Consider the following 15,293-nt stretch of genomic DNA (forward strand, 5'->3'; position numbering starts at 1 on the left):
ATCACCCGAGAAGCCCTCAGTAAGTCAGTCACGCGCTCAAAAAGACAATACAACAAAAATGCTTGCCACACACAGTACAAAGTCGGCCATGCGGTGTGGTATCTTATCAAAGGAACACGTCATGTTCCTCCCCTCATACGAAGGACCTTACTTTGTTATGGGACATTTAGATGATCTAGTCTACTGGATTCAGAAAAGCCCCAGAGCTAAGGTCAAAGTCATCCAACATGATCAACTCAAAGCTTCCCGCAGTCATGAGCCCCTGGACAACGCTTGGGTCCTGGACCAATCCCAGAACTGGACACCTTCTGAGATCATGCCACCAGCTGTGGATGGGCACCCAGCAGACCGGGAGGATCTCGGTCTACACAGCCTCTACTCTACTGCCTTGGGTGATGGCCCCTTCTGGCTGTCTGCTCCACCTGCTACTAATTCTCACATTATCGGGTCTCTTCCACCCACTCCTTCCCATGTAATACTTGACTATTGGTGGGGGTGTGGTGGGAGAGCCACAACACCAGTCTCCGCGCGAACCTCGGCCCCAACGTCAGTGCCGGGGACCGCTCCAGTTTGGGGACTGGGTCACTGAAGCGCCTTTTCCACCAAAGCATTTTGAGAGCCGGTTCGGAGCCGGTGCCTACGCGCGAACCAGTTCTTTGTGTTTCGACAGCCAAAGAACCGGTTCGCGGCCGGGAAAACTGGTTCCAAAGCGGCACCAACTCTTTGCTTGACTAGAACCGTTCTTTTAGCACGTCATGTTTACGTCGGTGTCTGGGGCGGGTTTAAACATCTTTTCTGACCATCGCAAAGCCAGGAGAAACTGCAGAAACACGCAAGTGTTTTTATTTATTTATTTATTTTTAATTTGAAACATAAGCAAAGAAGAAAACAGTCACGATATAGAACAAATAAATGGAAAGAAAAAAGACACAAGACAGGGGTACATATCAGACAAGATTACATATCAAACGAAAAGATTAAAAGACTTACATATTTCAATTGTTTTTAAAGTTTTCTTGGTACATGAGTTAGAGATAATCCCAAAGCAATGTACTTGCAAGCGTTTTTAGGGACGTGCACAGTGACGTAACGACATCGTTCCCTGGGCGCTTTAGTCATACAGACATAGAGAGTGTGTGCTAGTATATTTAGATGGAATGGAATTAGTGGTAATTGCCAGTCCATGGTGGGGGTAGTGTTGTGGGATGTGTCTCCGATGTGTTTAGTTCAGGACAGCAACAAAAGAAAATTAAAAAGAAAATTAATTTTAAAGTGAGAAGAAAGTGGCAGATAAACTACACGTGGTAACAGCTAAGTTCAAGCCAGATAGCGAGTGAGAAAAAAGACAGTCAAAAAAAAAAAAAAAAAAAACCTTCTCAAATAAATTATAGACCCATCCATTAATATATAGAAATGAATTGATATACAGTATATATATATATATATATATATATATATATATATATATATATATATATATATATATATATATGAAGAGTTCAGATGCAAAAGCCTCTAAGTGCCATTTGAAATTTTCTTCTAGAATGATAATTTTTATCAAGCTTATATATTCTAGTTCAGTAATTTCACTTAAATGGCAATGATAATTACCTATTAATTGTTATTTAAGTCAAATTACTGAACTTAAATATACAAGTTTGATAAAAATCATCATTAAAGAAGAAAATTTCAAATGGCATTTAGAGGCTTTTGCATCTGAACTCTTCATATATATATATATATATATATGTAATCATATTAATATTAATTAATGTATATATATTTTACACCGCTTTCTTTATTTATTTATTTATTTAGTTAGGTTAGTTAGTTGTTGTTTTTCACTACATAATAGTCCATGTAAATGTCAACCTTACTTAACTATTCAGTAACTTTCATGTCGTTCGCGCGGGATGTGGGCATATGTGGGCCACGGTCATCTGCTGAGAAAAAGAATGACTGAATCGAAACGAACTGTTCAAACGAACCGAAGCTCGGAATCGAGTACTACGGATGACGTCACTGGGCGGAGTTCGCGGGACGTACTAAAAGCAAATCCGCTCGCGCTCCTCTGTCCTGTAGAGAGAAGAACCACGTGTGACTGAACGCTTTCAACCTGCGCCACTCTCACAGCTAAACCAGCTTTACAGCACAAACAGCATTCAGTCATGGTCAAGCTCGCTAAGGTAAGATTTCTGCAAACACGCAGTAACAATTCAACGCTCCACGTTAAGGGGCTCAAAATGCGAAAAAAACAACAACAAAAAAACATATATTTGTTGTACTGCTTGTAACAGGAAGGCCCACATGTGCGACACGCTTATTTCCATTGTAGGTATTTATAGCGTTGCGATGTAAACACAAAAGTGCAAATTGTGATTTAATGATAAAGCGTGACGTCTGAAACGATGTAATTTATATGTAATCGGTTTTTGTTTTTTTACCCGTTTTCCCGGGCTGACCATGCTTCTCCAGATTTGGTAGGCCTCAGCTGATAACTCATTAACAATAACGTTATGTGTTAGTTTTTAATATTACACGGCTTCTACACGTGTTGAGCGAGTAAATAAATCTTTCCGCGCCGGTCAACGATGTTTGCAGCGCTTTTATCGTGTCGTGGTTTTGCTGTAACTCGTGTGTTAGCCATGTGGAGCGATGCAGCTTGATGCTAAACGCCTCCATTTTGGCTCTTTGAAGTCAACGAGCAGACATTTAACACTGCATTAAACCGCATCGCGTTGTTCATGCATATTTACGCGACTCATACCAGTATTATATGTGAGCACGACCCGAGTTTTGCTTAATCTTGCATGTTAAACGAGAAAATGTGTATATATATATTTACTCTTCTGGTAGTGCGCATGTGGGTTTTCCACGTGTAACGCGAAACCACGTGGGTTTGTTCACGAGCGGAATTTCCACACGCAGGTTTTTGCTGTTTAAATAGTACTTTCAAACCCTAACTTTAAATTTCTTTTTCTTTATTTTAATTTTATGTATTATCTAAGGGTGTTAAGTTTAATTTAATTACGCACACAAACGTGTGCAAAATAAATAGACGCTTCGCGAGAGAAGCACGTGGTACTTAAATGATCCACAGAATATACAAAAATGTTTTGGCCATTTTGTTCGTTTTGTATGCATCCCATTCACCATTTTCTTTGTTTTTGATTTTGCTGCATCTCCGATCATTTGGACATTTGCGTGCACAACATATGTATAATTTTTTTTGACGTTTGTTGCGTAAACATTAAGTTAAATGTTTTTTTCATCAGTTATCTAAACCAATGTTTTCACCTCTAAATATGTTGTATTTCAAACGCCATTGCTGGATTTGCATTTTGAATATCTCTGTTTTTATGCAGTAGTGTTTGACTTTTTAGGAATTAGACCGCAGCATGAAATGTCTTTTATTATTATTAATTTGAAGCCTAAATTAAAGTGAAACTGAAACTGCCAGCATGTGATATGCACTTTACATATACACTGCTACATTTCTCATTCAGCAGGAAATGCACGCTGTGGTTTGCACGTTTTGTGTGCTTGACTTTGATCGCATTTTATGTCCTTCTAAATCCTTTTCACCCAGCTTTTACTTTGATTTAACGATTCTGTTAAATGTTAGTAATCAAAAAGCATCTCTAATTAATGTAATGAAACCTGTCAAATTTGTCAGTCCATTAAAGGGATACTTCACCTGGAAAGATGAATGTGTTTTTCAAATGGGTCATTTATGTAGAAGAAATAATTTTTAGACTGAAAAAAGCCAGAAATGTTTTTTGGGTTATGTGGATGAAAGACAACAACTCCCAGAATGCACTTACGCTGCCCTAGGAGGCCACGCCTACCGGTAACAGAGCGCAGTAGTTAAACTACAAGTCTAGGCTACTAGTGAGTCTTTGTGATGAGTCAGCCCGAAAATGTAAAGATTGGCCAAAATGTCCGAGATTCAGCTTTTGCGTTCTACCGTCACCATTCATTATGTTTACCGGGGCGAGTGAGGCCCGCGGGAGAACCGATGAGCGTCACCTGTGAGCAATCTCGTATCTCTCACGGAGGAGCGGGAATTTTCTAAGCAATGTTAAAACACACATCAACCGATCACTTGTTTAGTGTTCATGTAAACACTAAATTCAGATTCACCAATCGGAATGAATTCAGTTAGATTGAAACAAAAGCTGTACATGTAAACAATAATTGGCGACTGCAGAAAGCAAAAGCTGAATCCCGACATCGACGGCCGGACATATCCGAGAAAAAGAGGATGGCAACTCCTACTACTCCGCTTTCTCCACAGAACAAGAGCCTGCTAGCTTAGCTTCCAAACAAAGATGGCCGACACTATGCGTTCATTCTGTGAGTGAGATCGCCCTCTATGGGCGGGTTGAGAACATGCGGGACAGACCCGACTACTGACTGTAGTCTTTAGCCTCTGGACAAAAAAATCTTCCAATGATGCAATGATTTTGTGGAAAGCACGGTAATTTAAAAATACTGTAGCTTTTCTACTAATATAAAGCTCAATACTAAATCCTGAAGTATCCCTTTAAAAAAAGCGGCCCTATGAAGTGCTGTGTTTTTCATTTAATTGCCATTTTAAGGATTTAATCAACAGATTAGTGCTTTTGTCTTACATTTTGATTCATAATGTAGTCACTTAAAAGATATTTAATACAAAAATTAGTCAAATTTTCAAAATTAAATTTGTCAACTGAACTCGTGTTTTTGGTGGGTTGTCAATCCTTTTGAGATCTTTAACGGCGGACTTTCCAAGTGGTTACAGTAAATGCTGATTTCTATGTTTGCAGGCAGCGAAGAAAGAAGCGCCACTGAAGAAAAAGGCACCTCCACCTCCCAAAGATGTGGAAGAGGAATCCAGCGAGGAGGAGGACAGCGACGATGAGGAAGAGGTGACGACTCGACTGTGAATCTGCAACCGCTACTTTATTTGCAGCGTGATTCATAACCAACTTTAATTTCAGCAGGCTCCACCAGTCAAAGCTGCAGCAAAGAAAAATGCAGCTCCGGTAAAGGCGGTGAAGAACGGCAAAGCTGCGGCCAAACAGGAGAGCGAGGATGACGACGATGATGATGATGACGACGACGACGACTCTGGTACGCAAATCTTTCCTCAACTTTACAGTGCGCTTTGATCCCAAGCCTGACGTCTAACTAGTATTTGTCTCTTCTTTCTTCCCATTAGAAGAGGAAGCTCCTCCCCCCCCAAAGAAGGCCACCCCTGCTAAGGCCACCCCTGCTAAAGCGACCCCGGCTAAGAAAGCAGCGCCCGCTGAGGAGTCTAGTGACGAGGATGATGATGGTATGAAAACACTGGCGAAGAACAGTATGTTTAATCTATTTTCATTTTGGAGAGCAGATATCGATTCTTACATCCCAAGAATCGTTATTTGTTCAGTGTTTGATGTGTGAAAGTTCTCTAGCCATCATTTGTGGCGCACCTTCCATCTGATAGATCGCGATAAGCGTTATGCTTTTGTTTATATGAAAGTGTCTTGTTTCAAAATGTCAATTTTATTCTGAAATTCATTGTGATGTTGTATGATCAGCTCTTTACTACTAGTTATAGCACCAAATAGACATGAATGAACATCTGAAGGATTGTTCAAATACACTGAACCACTTAGTAAAAACACCAACTTTATTGAAGACGTCAAAGCGGCTTGTAAACTAAGTCGTGTAACGCTTTACTCGACCTAGAGCCGTTCAATGAGCAAACTTGTTAGTCTGCTATAAGAATGAAAAATATAAACTATTGCACTGTCATTCTGTGTTTACTTAACCCTAAAACTGTATTCTGGACAAATGTGGGCTAAATAGTTTTGACTTATTTTTAAAAAATACTTCCCTTGATCTGAGCGGTACAAGACTTGCAACTCAAGACTCAATTCTACAATGTTAAGTGGGTGGAAAAAAAACTCCTTAATCTTGTATTTGGGTCAAAAATGGGCACCCATAGAAATGAATGGGAAAAACTAATTTAGATCACTCTAAAATAAGCCAAAACAAGACACCAGGTGACAGCAAAGTCACTTCATCTTTAGGTTTTAGCTCTAAGAACTTGTTAGAATGATATTTTAAAATAGTTAAACAAATAAAACATAAATAAGCATAATTTACATTGAAGATAATATGGTACTTTTTGAAGTAAATAAATTTAAAAATACCCCCAAATAATAAAAAAAACCCATAAATGGATAGACAAAACTTTATCGAAGACAGTGATGTAACATTTATAATAAATAAAAATTAGGATCAGGTCTCTGTGCCCCGAGTCATTTGTCCACAATTACAGGATTAAGGGCTATAAAGTGAATACGGTTTGAGGGCTTAAATTAAGTGTGCATTTAAAAAGCAATTTGGGAGTAAAAACCAATTAAATCACTACTGTTTGTATACTAAAACATCGAAGGTTTAAACAATTGGTTTGTAATGTACAACTTTTATATATACATGTATTGCACATTTGATAATGACTTTGTTGGCCGTGGTGCTTGACAATTTGGTGTATAAACAGTTTAGAGCAGTACACCATAGTTTTACATTATGCATCTGAATATCAAACGTGTGCCGATGCACAACCCTCGTGTTCTGTGATTTCAAGACGATGTGACCTAACAACTCTATTTGCACCATTTCCTGTCTTGTGCAGAAGAGTCAGAGGAAGAGGCCCCCCCACCCAAGAAAGCTGCACCCGCCAAAGCCACGCCGGCCAAGAAAGCGGCTCCTGCGGCCAAAGCGGCTCCTGCCGAGGAGTCCGATGATGAAGACGACGACGATGGTATGAAACACTGACATCAGACTGCCTTAGGATCTTCACTCTTAATGCCCCTGTGTTGTAAATCCCAGTCTAAACTTGTGTTCCTGTTTAGATGAATCTGAAGAGGAAGAAACCCCACCTCCTAAAAAGGCGGCTAAACCCGCAGCGAAAGCTCCCGCAGCCAAAGCCAAAGCCCCCGCACCCAAGGAGGAATCAGATGATGACGACGATGAAGATGATGGTGAGAATGGCTTTTCTTTTATTATATATGTGTGTATGTTGCACATGATGAACCACAAGGGACTTAATGCTGAGTGATTTGGATGATTCTGTGGAGCTGATGTGTCTTTTTTTTGTTTTGTTTTACATCAACTTTTTTTTTGCTTTTCTCAAATGATTTTGGTTTTCTCAGATTCAGAAGAGGAGGAAATGGACACAACTCCTGCGCCCAAGGCCAAAAAGGCAGGAATGGTGAAAGCAAAGGAGGAATCTGAAGATGACGACGATGATGATGATGATGATGAAGACGATGATGATGAGGAAGAAGGTATGAGCGCAACACTGTTATTGTATTTTTGCAGATTGGCAGACGTTCGTTTCTAAAACGCCCATGTTTTGTTGTCCAGAACCCCCAGTCACTCCAGGGAAGAGGAAAGCGGAGGCTAAAAAAGATAAGGCGACACCACCTGCTAAGAAAGCTAAAACTGATGGCGAAGGTGAGACTTGCGCTCTATCTTCTTTAGTTCTTGCGCATTTAACTACATATGATGATCAAAAGGGACTTAATACTGATGAATGTGATGTCACCTTTTTTATCAATTCTGATGCTAGTTGACGGAAAAGTGTGTATGTCCTTGTCGTGGAATTGTGAAGTAACTTTGGTGTAAACTTTCAGGTTTCAGTCTCTATTTGGGCAACTTGAACTGCAATAAGGACTTTGACGAAATTAAATCTGCGATCTCCAAGTTCTTCTCAAAGGAAGGTCTTGAAATTCAGGATGTGCGACTTGGTGGGACCAAGTAAGGAGAATTAATTTTTTTTAAATCGTTGAATGTTGATTTGACTCTTGAATGTTGATTTGACTGTTAATTTGACTCTTGAATGTTGATTTGGCTGTTGATTTGACTCTTGAATGTTGATTTGACTCTTGAATGTTGATTTGACTGTTAATTTGACTCTTGAATGTTGATTTGGCTGTTGATTTGACTCTTGAATGTTGATTTGACTCTTGAACTTTTATTTGACTCTTGAATGTTGATTTGACTCTTAAATTAATCTTCCAAATGTCTTTTTGCAGGAAATTTGGCTACGTTGACTTTGCATCTGAAGAGGATTTGCAGAAGGCTTTGGCCCTCAACGGCAAGAAGCTGATGGGCCAGCCGCTGAAAATCGACCGCGCCAGGAGCAAGGAGGACTCCCAGGAAAGCAAAAAAGGTAATGTCCTTCAGCCGACACTTCAAACGCCAATCCAACCGAGTCTAGAAAGGATGTCAGCTTATCAAACACCTGAACTCTCATGTGGATACCATGATGGTCAAGTACTGATCTGGATCCGTCGGCGTGCTATACATGGTAACTTTCAGTTTCCAGAAGCCAATGTTTTACCGTCTTTCTCCCCTCAGAGAGAGATGCACGCACTTTATTCGTAAAGAACCTCCCCTACTCCGTAACGCAAGACGATCTGAAGGAACTCTTCGACCAGGCTGTTGATATTAGAGTACCGATGGGCAACAACGGTTCAAGCAGAGGGTAAGCTTAACCTGTGACTGTTTGTGTTGACGCAACTTGTTTTGAGCAAACGGTTGACTGACATCCTCCACTTTGGTGACAGAATCGCTTACGTTGAGTTCAAGACCGAGGAGATCGCAGAGAAGATGCTGGAGGAGGCACAAGGTGCCGATGTTCAGGGCCGCTCCATCACGGTAGACTTCACCGGGGAAAAGAGCCGGCAGAGCGGGAGATGTGAGCAACAATGCCATCTAGTGGTCTTAAGTTCCTGTTTTAGATTTGTTTTTATCAATGCTAATTAAATGCGTTTCTTGTTTTCTAGCTCAATCAACCGGTGGTGCTTCAAGCAAAGTCCTTGTCGTAAACAATCTGGCGTTCAGCGCAAGTGAAGATTCACTCCAGAGTGTGTTTGAGAAGGCCGTGTCCATCAGGATACCCCAGAACAACGGCAGGCCGAAGGGGTACGTCCAGCACTTCACTAGTGTCTTTGAGGATGTGTTGGAGTAGGCTCATATTACAACTCCCCCAGAGTTAAACAGTTGAGTTTTACCGTTTTCGAATCCATTCAGCCGATTTTCTGATATTTAGACTATCAGTAACCAGACAGTTTCTGGTCTCATTGACTTCCACCATAGTAGGAAAAAACCATACTATGGAAGTCAATGGGACCAGAAACTGTCTGGTTACTCATCGTCTTCTAAATATCAGAAAATCAGCTGAATGGATTCGAAAACAGTAAAACTCAACTGTTTAACTCTGGGGGAGTGTTAAAATGAGCCTATTTCCCCAAAAAAGTGGAGTATCACTTTAATATGGCTATCAAACTAAAGTTTAGAGTCTACAATGACGCCTAAATATTTAAATTCTTCCACTCCCTTGGTTTCATTTAGGTCAATTTTGATGCACTTTCTTTTCTGAAAGCACATAGAAACTGTTTTGTTATAATTTAAAGTTCAACGGTTATCCGCAGCCACTGGGAAACGCTGACCATTTGTCTAGTTAACATTTCTGCAGCCAAATGAGAGGTTTCTGCTGTTAAATAAATAGCGTCATCTACATACATTTGACAACCGACCTCCTTGCAACTTTCAGGTAGATCATTTATATACAGACAAAAAAAAAGCAAAGGGCCCAATATTGAACCTTGTGGTACACCTAGTTTGCATTTTTGAACTGATGACTTTAGACCACTCATTTTAACATATTGCTGTCTACAATCCAGGTATGATCTAAACCAGTTTGTTGAGAAAACAATGGAGTGTGCTTTGGAAGGCTATACCATTAACATCCATTTCCTGTGCATGTGTGACTTAATTTCAAAATCAATGGCTGTGCGCCATATTCTTAAGCCATTTGTTCTACAAAACGTTCATATTGTAAACAAGTTTGTCAAATCAAGCAGCATTTTTTTTTTCCTGATATTTTTCAGGAGAATTTAATTTTCTCTTGCTCTTACACTAAATAAAGCTGGTCATCATTTTACCGTATTTACGGTGCTAAGAATGTCTATCTGTAAAGGAGTGGTGTGTTGGGCAAGTTTTCGCATCACTAATGAATGGCGGTTAATGTCTATTGAGAAAGTAAAATGTTTTAATTTTGGCTCTAAACATTTGTGTGAAGCATCTTGGACTGGTCTAATGTCTTGTTTTGTTTTTCTAGATATGCATTTTTGGAGTTTGAAAATGTGGAGGATGCCAAGGAGGCGCTGGAGAATTGCAACAACACAGAAATTGAGGGCAGAAGCATCAGATTAGAGTTCAGTCAGAGCGACCGAGAGCGAGGAGGAAGAGGAAACTCTGGTTTGTGGATTTGCTGCTAAAGTTTTATCAGCTTAATATTGTTTGCAAACGCTTGGTAAGAATCAAAGCTCTAACCATTTCCACCCTTTGTAGGGCCTACAAAAACCCTGTTTGTCAAAGGTTTGTCAGAAGACACCACAGATCAGTCTCTGAGAGACTCTTTTGAAGGAGCCATTGGTGCCAGAGTCGCCATGGACAGAGACACCGGATCATCAAAAGGGTACGGATGTGTTCGATTCCCTCAAACCGATGTTTGTGCTTCTCATGAGCTCCTCTCTGTCAGTTCAGTGGCGTTGTATGGATTCGCACGAGAAGTAGATTCAAAGTCACACTCAAACAGGTGTTTCCAAGCGTTTCATTGGAAAGCACCCATGTCTGATGTGAGACATCTTTAGCCATTTCGATCCAGAAACTGTTTTTACCCCCTTGAATGTTCACTGAATATGGATTCGTCCCCCAGATTCGGCTTCGTAGACTTCGATAGTGAAGAAGACTGCAAATCCGCAAAAGAAGCCATGGATGACGGAGAGATCGACGGCAGCAAAGTGACCCTGGACTACGCCAGGCCCAAGGGCGAGGGCGGCCGAGGCGGGGGCTTCGGCGGCAGAGGAGGGTTTGGAGGACGAGGCGGCGGACGCGGGGGTTTCGGAGGCCGAGGGGGTGGCGGTAGAGGAGGTGGATTCAGGGGCGGACGAGGACGAGGCGGCGGAGGAGGCTTCAGAGGAGGGAGAGGAGGAGGTAGGTGTCAACTACCCAAAACATGATTCGTAACGAGACACAAACGCATTGTAATTAATGATTAGAGCACCAAATAGCTTGATTACAGAATATTTGAAAGTTCCTCTTACCCTACCTTTCAGTGGGATTGTGTAACATCTACAAAACTAACCATTTCCAGGCGTCATACATAAACTGTCCTAGAGTTTTAATTCGATCAACATCACATTTGGTGCATCTCTTCTAGAGCCCGACCGATAAAGGATTTTAAAGGCTGATACCGATACAAATATTGTTTGGTTTTAAAATCCAATACTTCGATATATCAGCCTTTTTTTTTATTTATTTATTTTTTTTATTTCAGAAACGCTCAACAAAACATGAACAGATTTCCCTAACATTAGTTATTTTTAGTTATTTATGAGTTTTAACTAAAATAATATGATAATGCATTTTAAAGCTACACTCTGTGATTTTTATCCCCATCTAGCGGTAAAAAGGTATATGACCATCCAGTGAATATTAGTTTCTGTTCCTCTCTATTCCGATTTCGTTTTAACTCCTACGGTGGCCAATGTAGTCCAAGATTATCATGGCTTCCAGTTCGACCTCGTCCATGAGTGTTAACTCAAACGTAAACGTGAAGCTTGAATAAACGGGTATGTCCCTCTTTGGCTAATGTACTTTCAAGATGGAGGGTCAACATGGCGACCGACATTAGAACCCCTTACCCCAATGTATTTTTCAATGGCATATTATACACTCACGAGAATACTTTATTACTTGAACGAAGTAAATATACATTAATGAGCACATATATTTTTGTAAGAACTAAGTGTTTTTAACTAAGAATAAACTAAAAGAGTTACACAGTGTAGCTTTAAAAAGAAACTTGTTAGCTAGTCTATGATGAGCCATAATTTAGCAATGGATAACGTCATACTGCAAATTGTAAAACATACATTTTCAATATAACAGGCCAAGGAGAGATGATTCGTCTCATTGCTATAACGGTCACGCGCTATTAAAGAAATACTTCAGTCACATTGTCAAAAGTTAAAATGACAGTCAGTCAACTACACTAACAACGTAACGTAACTATTGCTAAATAATTCCACTTCACTTTCGGCTTATTTAACAGCAGCAAAACTGGACATGATGGTCACAAATTTTGTGATTCTTATTTGAGTTAAGAGAACTGATGTGGATGTTCTTTTAATTGTTATTCAAGCAATGTCTGTATCGTGACCAACTCAACGAGTTGCCCTCTGGTGGACAAACTATACAACTCCAACGCTCGTGACATGGTTCAAGCGTGTTTCGTCCGTTTTTATTTTATTTTTGAAATATTCACTCTTCGGCCATTTTAACTACCGATAGTTTGGAAAATGCCTAATATCGGCCTGTCGATATATCGTTCTGGCTCTTCTAAAGGCATTTGTGGAGATCGAGTTTTCATGGCGGCTTTACGGAGTTTGTTTCGCCATGAAACTGGAAGCTGTAGTTACTCAAGCATATTCTGCAAGTGGTTGAAAGTAGAAAAGCTTTTTACACCCCGTTTACACCTGTATTAATGGTGCGGTCTATTATAGCCAACGAACCGACTCGGACTTCGGATATGACGTCACGTCCACACTTCAAGCGTTCTATTATGTTTTGCGTGTCAGAGATAAAAATGGACGCCACCCAGAAAGCTGTTGTAATGGTAGCGCTGGCCGAGTACCAGGCGCTTCAAAATAAGAAATTTTCATGTTAATCTTCTGTTAGCAACCTTAGTGATTGCACTCAAAACAACCGATTCCCATACCAACAGGGGACGCAGTGATACGAGTGATTATAATCGTCATTTAAAATACCAAAGCGATTTAAAAACAATGAAAACAATTCATACTTACAAGTCACCCAGGGCGCAGCCATCTTGAATTCTGAAACAATGCTTGCTCTGTGTCATTCGAGAGGAGAAATCCGTGGAAAGGGGGTGTTGCTAGGCAACATCTGTCTTCCGATTCGGAACTCTGAGACGGATGAATAATAGAACGCACCATAACGTCATCCACTTTTGATCCGATCAAACAAAGCATCTAAGGCTGTGTTTATACAGAAACGATTCTGAAGAGAAAACGCGAAAGTGGCGTTGCGTTATCACTTTATTCTGCGTTTACACGGCGTTTTGTGTGGGGAATCCGTGTGCAAATGGTGACGCAAAAGTGTGTGAAATTCAATGTAGTATGCACTTCAGGCGGCTAGGAGTGCATCCTACAACAACACCAAGTCCATGCGTCTGCGTACAACCTTCACGGTCAAGCAGACTTCTGTGTTTTCATGCTTTACACGGGAACGTGGCGGTGTTTTCGCTTCTTTGCGTTTTTAAGCCTCAAAAACGCAGTCGCCGTGTAAACGAAAGGCACATCCGATAAAATATTTTTACGTTTTCACCTGCGAGCGTTCTCGTATAAACAGGGCCTTGTATACCAGCTGTAAACGGCCATGCATGCCATCATTCAGAGTCATGGCGCCACCTACTGGTTGCAGAAGCTGTGGCACACGGTCATAATCCACCTATATTTACCGCTTTAAAAGCGTATTGCTGTTTTCTTCACTTTTTTCCTGAGGCCGCCTGGAGTTACAACAGCTTCCCGTTCATGGCGAAACAGACTTTGAAGATCTTGAAAAGCCTTCAGATGAGATTCACTAAATATGATGTTGATTAGATTAAAACTCTAGAATGGTTTAAGTACGACACCTAGAAATGCGACCAGTTCATTGATGTTTGCAGCTTTATTCCACTTAACTGCAATTTAAATGTTTTTCCCTGTCAGTTTTTATTAATGTTAGTCACTACATATACCAACAAACTATTGAATTATAAATTGAAACTTTTCTTTTCTCCCCCTCAGGTGGACGAGGAGGATTTGGGGACAGGCCACAAGGAAAGAAGATTAAGTTTGATGATTAAGTCTGTAATTGAATGAACTGTTTTCATTGCTTAAATCCACTTTTGTCAGAGCATTTCTAGGACATTCCAGAAAGCGTCAGTAACTGTACAGTGACCCCCGACCCCACGCTCCCCATGAACTGAGTTCTGAGAGGTCCCAACCATCCGAGTAAAAATGAAATGTGAATGTTGTAATTATGCTCTGCTGGTTTAGGTACATGTTGTACATGCTACGGTTTGTTTTGTTTCTTTTGTTAGTGTGTTTTCCATTTCTCCCTCAATTTTTATTTAATTTCATCAACTTTTTTTTTAGTTGCCTTTTAGGTGCAAGTTTAATGTGCAGTACCTTTTTAATGTGCAAAGCATATTGTAACGTATACATGGATTGACACCTATTTAGTAGTAATTAGAGATAAATCTATATGAGAGTTTTGAATGTTGAGGTTGGACAACAGCTCTGTGAGGATAATGTCAAATTTATATGTCCATTAAATTTGGCTTTTGTGACTTGAGGTTTTCTTTTTCCAGTTCAGATTTTTCATAATGTAAAGAACCATTTTGATTAAATATGGTTTTTAAACTGTTTGGTTGTGGTTTTTGAAAGGTGTGTATGTGTTGCAAATAAGATCTACAACTGTAATTTTAGGCTTTTTCCTAAATTTGAAAATCCAATTGACTTCATGCACAGCTGCACTACTTCCTGAACTTCAGCCAGCTCCTGGTTTCCTGTCTGCCATTATTGGATAAATTGATTAATTCAGGTGTGCCTGACCTCAGTCACACGGCAACAATAATTAGACACACCTGAATTAATCAATTTGTCCAATAATGGTAGAAAGGAAACCAGGAGCTGGCTGAAGTTCAGGAAGTAGTGGTGCAGCTGCATTCTTAAAAAAAGGGTACATTGGGGTTATATGAAGCACAGGTTTCTTTCCTCAACTCCAAAGGCACTTTCATGCTAAAAAAAAGGTTCTGTAATGACAAGAAAGAACCAAAAAAGGTTCATTGGGGTTCTATATATGAAGCACTGGTTTCTTTTCTCAACTCCAAAGGAACTTTTATGCTAAAAAAAGGTTCTGTAATGACCAGAAAAAACCCTTTGACACAAAGGTTCTTTATAGGCTATTATTCATTCATATATTACATTATACTGCAACATTTAGTAGATGCAATTAAGTTATTGTTTATTAAACTGTTGTAACTTAATATCACATTTTAATCATGCTGATTTTTGGAGGATAAAAACTGAAATGTCACTTGTGATATTGATTAATTGCATTTTTTTTACTCCCATATCTTGAATTTTGTTATCATTCACATGCATTGCATTTTATGG

At 39.9% G+C, this 15,293-nt stretch overlaps 1 protein-coding gene and 1 non-coding gene across 5 annotated transcripts; both read left to right on the forward strand.

The window, feature by feature from the left end:
* The first annotated feature begins 2,018 nt into the window (after nucleotides 1-2,018).
* Nucleotides 2,019-14,540, forward strand: nucleolin (nucleolin multifunctional protein). Of its 4 annotated transcripts, none has more exons than XM_039649642.2 (17): nucleotides 2,019-2,186; nucleotides 4,809-4,910; nucleotides 4,983-5,115; nucleotides 5,204-5,320; nucleotides 6,671-6,799; nucleotides 6,891-7,019; nucleotides 7,191-7,325; nucleotides 7,405-7,494; nucleotides 7,674-7,797; nucleotides 8,076-8,212; nucleotides 8,401-8,527; nucleotides 8,610-8,740; nucleotides 8,829-8,967; nucleotides 10,166-10,305; nucleotides 10,399-10,525; nucleotides 10,766-11,043; nucleotides 13,920-14,540. In XM_039649642.2, exons 1-17 carry the CDS (start codon nucleotides 2,169-2,171, stop codon nucleotides 13,976-13,978), a joined length of 2,115 nt encoding a protein of 704 aa, XP_039505576.2. In that variant the 5' UTR covers nucleotides 2,019-2,168; the 3' UTR covers nucleotides 13,979-14,540. The 4 variants fall into 4 exon arrangements, with proteins under 4 accessions (XP_039505576.2, XP_039505560.2, XP_039505567.2 ...); XM_039649626.2 differs by having other exon boundaries at nucleotides 2,029-2,186; nucleotides 5,204-5,344; XM_039649633.2 differs by having other exon boundaries at nucleotides 2,029-2,186; nucleotides 4,986-5,115; nucleotides 5,204-5,344.
* On the forward strand, nucleotides 10,562-10,696 carry LOC120461854 (small nucleolar RNA SNORA75). Its single transcript, XR_005618257.1, has one exon. It is a non-coding gene; the product is annotated as a small nucleolar RNA SNORA75 (small nucleolar RNA).
* Nucleotides 14,541-15,293: the final 753 nt, after the last annotated feature.

This window comes from Pimephales promelas, chromosome 2, assembly GCF_988280905.1.
Source record: "Pimephales promelas chromosome 2, fPimPro1.hap1.1, whole genome shotgun sequence".
Classification (NCBI taxonomy): Eukaryota; Metazoa; Chordata; class Actinopteri; order Cypriniformes; family Leuciscidae; genus Pimephales; species Pimephales promelas.